Source organism: Myotis daubentonii, chromosome X (genome assembly GCF_963259705.1).
Source record: "Myotis daubentonii chromosome X, mMyoDau2.1, whole genome shotgun sequence".
In the NCBI taxonomy this organism is placed as follows: domain Eukaryota; kingdom Metazoa; phylum Chordata; class Mammalia; order Chiroptera; family Vespertilionidae; genus Myotis; species Myotis daubentonii.
The window spans coordinates 95,170,006-95,179,279 of NC_081861.1; the positions used below are offsets into that span (position 1 = coordinate 95,170,006).

The window sequence follows — 9,274 nt, forward strand, 5'->3', positions numbered from 1 at the left end:
GGAGGTCGATGGAGGGATAAGGACACATTTGTAATATCTTAATCAATAAAGGAAAAAATAAAAATAAAAAAAATACTAATGGCATATTTCAAAGATCTAGAACAAACTCTCCAAAAATTCATCTGGAATAAAAAAAGACCCTGAATATCCACAGCAATCCTGAAAAAGAAGAACAAATTTGGAGGGATCACAATACCAGATATCAAGCTACATTACCAAGCCATGGCTCTCAAAACTGCCTGGTACTGGCACAAGAACAGACACATAGACCAATGGAAGAGAACAGAATACCCAGAAATCTACCTAAGCCATTATGTTCAATTAATATTTAACAAAGGAGCCAAGAGCATACAATGGAGTCAAGACAGTCTCTTCAATAAATGTTGATGGGAAATTAGGTCAGATACATGTGAAAAAATGAAACTAGATCACCAACTTACACCATAAACAAAAACAAACTCAAAATGGCTATAGGACTTGAATGTGAGATGGGAAACCATAAAAATCCTACAAGAATCCATAGGCAGCAAAATAGCAGACACATGTCATAACAATATCTTTACAGAAACAGCTCCTACAACATAGAGTATAAAGAGAAAATAAACAAATGATACTACATCAAAATAAAAAGCTTCTGTACAGCAAAAGAAGCCATCAAGAACACAACAAGAAAGCCCACTGCATGGGAGAACACATTTGCCAATGCTATTTCAGATCAGGGTTTAATCTCCAAAATTTAGAGCGAACTCATACAACTTAACAAAAGGAAGATAAACGATCCAATCAAAAAATGGGAAAAGGACCTAAATAGATACTTTTTGAAAGGGGACATACAGAAGGCCCAGAGAAATATGAAAACATGCTCAAAGTCACTAATCATCCAAGAGATGCAAATAACAACAACAATGAGATACCTTCTCACACCTGTCAGAATGGCTATCATCAACAAATCAACAAATGACAAGTGATGGCGAAGATTTGGAGAAACAGGAACCCTCCTGCACTGCTGGTGGGAATGTAGACTGGTGCAGCCACTGTGGAAAACAGTATTGAGTTTCCTCAAAAACTTAAAAATGGAACTCCCATTTCACCCAGTAATCCCACTTTTAGGACTATATCCCAAGAAACCAGAAATACCAATCAGAAAGGGTATATGCACCCCTATGTTCATAGCAGCACAATTTACAATAGCTAATATTTGGAAACAGCCTAAGTGCCCATCAGCTTATGAGTGAATTAGAAAAAAGTGGTACATCTACACAATGGAATACTATGCTGCTATAAAAAAGAAGAAACTTTTTCCATTTGCATCATCATGGATGGAACTGGAGAGCATTTTGCTAAGCTAATTATGCCAGTCCCAGAAAGATAAATATCACATGATCTCACTCATATGTGGGATATATTCATAAACATAATTTGATGAACAAGAATAGATCCAGAGACAAATGGCAGAGGAGGGGGTGTTTAGAGAGCAATCAAAGGACTTGTATGCATGCATATTAGCATAACCAATGACACAGACACTGGGGCGGTGGGGGCTTGCCCAGGGTGGGAATGGCTGGGGGAAGGGCTCAATTGGGGAAAAATGAGACATATGTAAAACTTTAGACAATAAAAAGAAAGAAATATGTTGGATTTTGTCAAATGATTTTTCTGCATCAATTGATATGATTATGTGATTTTGTTTCTCAAGTTGTTTATGTGATGTATAATGTTTGTTGATGTGTGGATATTGTACCAGTCTTGCATCCTTGAAATAAATCTTACTTCATCATGATGTATGATCTTTCTAATGTAATTTCTGATCTGATTTGCTAGAATTTTGTTGAGGATTTTAGGGTCTACATTCATCAGGGATGTTGACCTGTAATTCTCTTTCTTTGTAGTGTATTTTTCTGTTTTGGGATTAGGGTAATGCTGACTACATGGAAAGACCTTGGAAGTGTGCTTTCCTCTTGAATTTTTTGGAATATTGTGAGTAGGGTAGGTTTTAGTTCTTTGAATGTTTGGTAAAACTCCCTTGTTTTTGCTGTCTGGACCAGGGCTTTTGTTTGCTGGAAGTATTTTGATTGCTGCTTTATTTTTTTTTTTTTTCAGAGGAAGCAGCTTTTATTGATGAGTTATCTCCAGAAACCAAAGGTCCATGGACCCACTTTCCGCCACCCGCTGTCCCTCCAGGCCCTCACATCGCTCCACCTGGGGAGGGGATATAAGTGACCTTTGGGTTTTTCAAAGCCCCAGGCTTTCCCCTCCCTGGGTAGCCTTACACATTCGTAGCAATAGTGTTTGTTGGTTTTTTTTCCAGCAACGCCTGCTGCAGCTACTTGATAACAGTTGTGGGTGAAAGAGTGTGAGGGACGCATTAGATGAGTAAGGGACACACAGGAAAAAGGAACATAGCCTCTCAAAGGTCCCCTGTCCAGCCTCAGTGGCTTGAGCCTTCAGATGATTTCTCTTTATGCTGAATGACGCCTTTCTGAATCAGATCGGGGATTTCCACTGCCAGCCATGGACCCAGCCCCAAAGCCATAAGATGAGCTAGTCCAAACTTGGGCACATTCCTGGCCCACAAAGGCTTAAAGTGATCAGTCAGACATATTTTGCCACCCCTGTACATCTTGGCTGTTTTTCCATCCAGCTCAGGGACTGCAATTTCTGGAGCAGTAGTAGGATATGTGATAGGAATGTCAAACTCGATGTCAAACTCATATTTGAGGAGATCATGGATGTACCAGCATTTTCCAAACCACCGAGTCCCTTCCTTGTTGGACTCCAGTCGGAACCAATCAGTGTCTGCATTCTTGTTGTTCTCCACATACCGGATAAGAGACTGATACTCCTCCTTGAGGCGCTGCACCCACAGCTCCCGATCGCGAGGTCCGGCGTTAGTCTTCAGCACTGGGATCTCAGACACGACACGCCGGGTGGCCTCGTCCGCCATCTTGAACGAGGGCACAGGAGAAACGCGGAAGTGGTTTGACGTGTCGTTTACTGTCAGGGCGCCGCCATCTTTTTCTTGATTGCTGCTTTAATTTCATCAGTAGTTATCAGACTATTCAGGTTTTTAATTTTCTTGATTGAGTTTTGGTAGATTGTATTTTTGTAGGAATATGTTCATTTTGTCTAGGCTGTCCAGTTTGTTGGAGGAGACTTGTTCATAGTATTTTTTTACAATCATTTGTATATCTGTGGGGTCAGTTGTTATTTCACCTCTTTAATTTCTGATTTTATTCATTGGGGTCCTCTCTCTTTGTTTCATGGTGAGCCTGGCTAGAGGTTCATCAGTCTTTTTTATCCTTTCAAAGAACCAGCTCTTCTTTCTATAAATCTGTTTTGTTGTTGTTTTTGTTTTGTGTGTGTGTGTTTTTGTCTGTATATAGTTTATTTTTGCTATGATCTTAATTATGTCCTTTCTTCTGCTTACTCTGGCCTTTTCTTATAGTTCTCTTTCTGGTTCTTTAAATTGTAGGGTTAGATAATTTATTACTTGTTTTTTTCTCGGTTTTTGAGGTAGGCCTGCAGAGCTATGAACTTCCCTCTCAGGGCTGCTTTCACTGTGTCCCATAGATTTTGGATTGGTGTGTTTTCATTGTCATTTGTTTCCAAGATGCTTTTTATTTCTTCTTTGAACTCTTTGGTAGCCCTTTTTTTTAAAAAAAAAAAAAAAAAAAGCATGGTATTTAGCCTGCAATTGTTTGATTTTTTATTGTAGTTGATTTCTAATTTTGCGCCATTGTGATCTGAGAAGATGCTTGTTGTTATTTCTATCGTATTGAATTTGAAGTGATTTAGCCTGTGTCCTAATATGTGGTCTATCTTTGAAAATGACCCATGTGCACTTGAGAAGAATGTATATTCCTTTGCTTTCAGGTGGTATATTTTGAAGATGCCAATTATTTCCATTTGACCTAGTGAGTCAGTTAGGTTTGCTGTTTTGTTGTTGATTTGTTGTCTAGAAGAGTTATCCAGTGATGTCAACGGGGTATTTAAGTCTCCTACTATGAATGTATTGCTGTCAATCTCTCTCTTAATATCTTTCATAATTTTTTTAATGTATTTCGGTGCTCCTGCATTAGGTGCATATATTTTTACCAGAGTTATATCCTCTTGTTGTATTGATCCTTTAATATTATGAATTTGTCTTCAATATCTCTTCTTATGACCTTCACTTTGAAGTAGATTTTGTTAGATGTGAGCATTGCTACCCCAGCTTTTGTTTTGGTTTTTTTTCATTTCTATTTGCCTGAAAATCCTATCTAATAAAAGAGAAAAATGGTAATTGGCGTACGACGATACCCTTTTCATTGGCTACTCAGGGCTATATGCAAATTAACTGCCAACTATGATTGGCAGTTAACTGCCAACAAGATGGCGGCTAATTTGCATATGTAGGCATAATGCAGGGAGGCGAAAGGGAAAGCAGGAAGAAGCCCCCTGCCACTGACAGTGATTGGAAACCCAGGGGGGAGCTAAGAGCTGGGGGGCAGGGCAAAGGCGGCCCTGGGGCCGCCTTTGCTCTGCCCCCCAGCCACGATTGGAGAATCAGGCACCTTTTCCACCCTGGTCAGTGACAGCAGGAAGTAGGGGTGGAGCCAGAGATGGGAGCTGGGCACGGTCGAAGCTGGCAGTCCCGGGAGCTAGGGGTCCCTTGCCTGGGCCTAAAGCGGAGCCCACGATCGTGGGGCCGCTGCAGCTGTGGGTCCCCGCTGCCCGGGCGGGACGCCTAGGCCAGAGGCTTTAGGCCTGGGCAGGGGTGGAGCCTGCAACCATGGGGAGCTGGGGGTCCCCTGCCCAGGCCTGACACCTCTGCCGGAGGCCTCAGGCCTGGTCAAGGGGCCGATCCGGTGATTGGTGATCGGAGGGTGATGAGGGTCAACTCCTCTGGCCGAGCCATCAGGCCTGGGTGGGGGGCGGAGCTGGGGATTGGGAGGATATGATGGTCCCCTTGCCCAGGCCTGAAGCCTGGGTCAGAGGCATCAGGCTTGGGTGGGGGGTGGATCCAGCGATCAGAGGGAGATGGGGGTCCCCTGCCCAGGCATGATTCCTGGGCCAGAGGCCTCAGGCTTGGGCGCGGGCCAGAGTCAGTGATCAGGGGGAGATGGGGGTCCCCTGTCCAAGCCTGACACCTCTGGCGGAGGCGTCAGGCCTGGGCAAGGGGCCGATCCTGCGATTGGAGGGTGATGGGGGTCAACGCCTGAGGGCTCCCAGTATGTGAGAGGGGGCAGGCTGGGGGGGGAGTGTCCCCCCCACACACACCCAGTGCACGAATTTCGTGCACCGGGCCCCTAGTGTATTTTATAAACTGTTTAAAAAAACATTGTACAACCGTTCTTAGCTTACATGTTCTGGCCCAGCATCTTTACTTTGCCTACCTATGCTTAAATGCCCTGAAGGGGACATGTTATCTAACTTGCTGTGTTTCCTTCTTAATGTGTTTGATGGCCACTGGCCTTGGATCTCATTCCAGAAGTAGGAAACAGCAAGAGAGTAGAATTTAGTTATGGATATGTGTGCTTACTTTTTCCTAACTCTTGGAGAAAAAAATGCAACTGGAAAAGCCTTACATGTGTATATCAACTGATTATTCAGTGCTTATGGTGTGTCAGGATCTATGCATTAGCACATTAAATTTTCCAGCATCATTTTGAAGTATACATAATTATCCTCTTTTTATATGAAAAAAAAATGAGGCTCAAAGGAATGAAATAATTTGGTTGAAGCCACCCAATCAGGAAATCACTGTGGACTTCAATCTAGATATGTCTGACCATAGAGCCCATTACATAATCATTGTGCAGTTCCACAAAGTATTTATTACATCTTACATACAAAAACACCTTCAATTCATGGTGTGTCATTAGTAGAATAATAAAATGAAGACCACGGAGAAGATGAGCCAGACCATTGTGACAAATGTAATTAATTGCTTCTCTTGAGCTTCCTGGCATCTAAGACAAAGTAAACAGCATTAGTATTTTCTGTGAAGAAATAAAATATTTCTCTAGGACTAAATTACAAAATGAAAATAATATTGTTGCTGAGGGTTCAGCTCTGTATGGGTTAAATGTATTTTTTCCAGCTGACTTTATGTCTGCTCTGTACCAGGCACTACCCTAGGGATAAAGATATTGACATAACTAAGATAACATCTGGAACCTTCAGGAGATCAAAATATGGGCCCGGAAACAGACAGGTCAATATCTGACTCTAAAGCATGGCAGACAAGTAATTGCTCCTTGGAGGTATAAACAAAGTGGAATAAAAGTTCATTTGCTAATTTCTCCTATGTATATTGCCCTTCACGAATTACAAAGCATTGGCACTTTTTTTCTCTCTAATTTAATTGTCACAAAAGCCCTGAAAAATAGATGCTACCATCCTTGTTTTAGCATTGAGTAGACTAACACCTTTGGAGGTGAAACAACTTACCTAAAGTCCTGGTTTGTTTAACTCTAAGTGCTGTGCACCTGTCATGTCCCATTGTCTTCCTTTTTTTTTTTTTTTTTTTTTTTTTAAAAAAGAGGCTAACCAGTGCGGCTCAGTGGAGCATTGACCTATGAACCAGGAGTTCATGGTTCAATTCCTGATCAGGGCACATACCTGGTTGTGAGCTCAATTCCCCAGTGCGGGACGTGCAGGAGGCAGCCAACAAATGATTCCCTCTCATTAATGATGTTTCTATCTCTCATTCCCTCTCCAAAATCACACTGATGTTTGCACTGGTTGTCTGGAGCCACCTGTCAGCCGCTTTTATATTGTTTCTTCCTTGCGGAGTGTCTAGGGAGGAGAAACTGCAGCAGTGCCTGAGGCCGACTTCCAGGAGGCCAGCAGTGCGGTTGGAATCGTGCCTGCAGTACCAGTCCATTGGTGCCTGAACTGTTCTCTGGAGATTGGACCTGCAGGCCTACTGAGGGAGTGAGTGGCTGCTGCCAGACTGGTGGGCCACCAGGCAGGTCTGTCAGCTGAGCGGCTGCTCCCACTGTGGGAGTGCACTGACCACTAGGGGGCAACTCCTGTGTTGAGTGTTTGCCCCCTGGTGGTCAGAGCATGTCATAGCGATCAGTTGACTGGTTGTTCAGTCATTTGGTCACTTAGGCTTTTATATATATACTAGAGGCCCGGTGCACAAAAATTTGTGCACTCGGGTGGGTCCCTCAGCCCACCCTGTGCCCTCTAGCAATCTGGGGCCCCTTGGGGGCCCCTTCCCCTGGCTGCTGGCACCAGTTTTCCTCCGGTGCCCGGAACCCAGGCCTTCGCTCTTCACTGGGAGGGGCCCACACGGTGGGTGAGGGGCTTAGCTCTTTTAAAAATACTTCTGAATGTTTGGTAAATAACCCTGTAGGAATCTACTTTCTGAAACATGCTGGTTGCTAAGGGCTGATTTGGGTAATCAACAAAATGTATGTTAAAATCCTAATCCCCAGAACCTCAGAATGTACCTGTATATGGAGATAAGATCTTTAAAGAGGGGATTACATTAAATTGTGGCAGTTCCAGTGGGACCCTTAGCCCATCTCACTGAAGTCCTTATAAGAAGAGGAATGTTGGGGCCCAGCCCCAGCAGGTCCAGGGGTTCCCAAAGAAGGAATGACACAGAGGCAGCATTCAGGTTATCATCATAGCCAGGTTCTCTTTTTATTGTCCTGTTACATCTATATTTATACTATTTGATCCTATAAACATGCCTCTATAAGCTTTTTTTTTTTGCATCGGGTCCATTTATTGGGGGGTCAGTCAAAGGGGGAGCTGGCTAGGGTGGGGTAGGGCAGCAGCTTGTCTGGTCCCCGAGAAACCCAACTTAAGTCCAGAGCCTCGAGGGCTTAGAAGCCAAAGTCTTCCTCCACCTTTATCTGCACGGGGGCCAGCTCCGGAGTCAGCGGGACTCCTGCCCAGTGCCCTTCCTATGGCACTCGCCGCCTCTTCCAACTGCTGGACCCCTCGCTAGGGGCCGGGCTGCTGGCTTCTGTGGGCGCTGGCATCCTCCTGGGCGGGGATAGCCCCTCTTTCTCTGGAGGCTCGTTCTCAGCATTGCCTGGGTTGGGGGCGTCTCTGCCCTGGCTGCCCTCGTCCTCCAGTAAGATGGTGAACTGGCTGGTCCGGTAGTTGTCACCGTAGGAGTCCAGCACCTTCATGAGGAACCTCCGCTCCTGCTGGAGTCTCCATGTTATCCTCTATATCTGATGGAGCCTGTTCAGGACCCGCTCCTTCACCTGCTCAATCTCCCTGCAGCGCCGATCCAGCGCCTGGTACTTCCTGCGATTGAGTTCCTGTTGGCGCCGCCCTTGCTGGCCTCAGGCTGCCTTCTCCTCTTCATCTCGCTCCTGGAGGCTGGAGCTGCCCAGACCCCCAGACACGAACTCCACTTCGGTCTCAAGCTTGCTCTCCAGGATGTGACCACCTTCAGCGGAGGCAGTGCCAGCTCCCAGCCGGGAGGTGCTGAGAACTCCTCAAAGCCCACGGCTGCCATGGACCCCTCTCTCTGCTCCAGCTCCATTTCTCCCTGGCTCCCGACGCAGAACTTCCAACCTTGCAAGCCTCTAGTTTAAAGTGGCTTGCGAAACTACAGCCCATCCGATTTCACAGCCAGGCACCCAGGCCCTGGCCGCTAAGCCTCCTGGGAGTTGTAGTTCTCTATTTCCGGCTTGCCTCCCTCGCCCCACCCCCACCCCAGTCCCAACTGAAAGGCCCTGCTGGCTGGTCTAACCCTGTGGCCAGGCATCTGAGTCACCTCGGGTCTTTATTCCTGTCCCGACACCACGCCATCTGACCATGGAGACTCTCCTCTTGCGAGGCCCCTGGGTCTCCTTCTGGGTCTCCTCAGCCCAGGTACTGGATCGCGTGCCCCAGCAGCGATACAGCCCTGGTGCCTGGGTCTCCTTCTGGGGCCTGGCTGTATCGCCCCCGGACCGGATGGCGTGCCCCAGCTGCGACGCAGCCCCGGGCCCTGGGTCTCCTCAGCCCGATTGCGTGCCCCAGCGGCAAAAACAGCCCCGGCGCCTGGGTCTCCTTCTGGGTCTCCTCAGCCAAGGCACTGGATTGCGTACCACAGCTGCAACTCAGCCCCGGGCCCTGGGTCTCCTTCTGGGGCCTGGCTGCGTCGCCCCCGGGGTCCAGATGGTGTCCCCAGGCAGCTATGCAGCCTGGCCTCTGGCCCCACCTCTGGGTGTTCTCCCATCACTGGTGATCAGTGATCTGAGAAGCCAGGCAGACATCCACCTCTTCCCTGCCCCACCTAGCTTCTCCCATTACTGGCCCAGGGCCGGCAAAGGCG

At 46.4% G+C, this 9,274-nt stretch overlaps 1 protein-coding gene across 1 annotated transcript; it reads right to left on the reverse strand.

Annotated features, from left to right (window-relative positions):
• Positions 1-2,079: 2,079 nt before the first annotated feature.
• Positions 2,080-3,010, reverse strand: LOC132223365 (ubiquitin-fold modifier-conjugating enzyme 1). The gene has a single exon (XM_059678609.1). The coding sequence runs from the start codon at positions 2,942-2,944 to the stop codon at positions 2,429-2,431; it is 516 nt and encodes a 171-aa protein (XP_059534592.1). The 5' UTR covers positions 2,945-3,010; the 3' UTR covers positions 2,080-2,428.
• Positions 3,011-9,274: the final 6,264 nt, after the last annotated feature.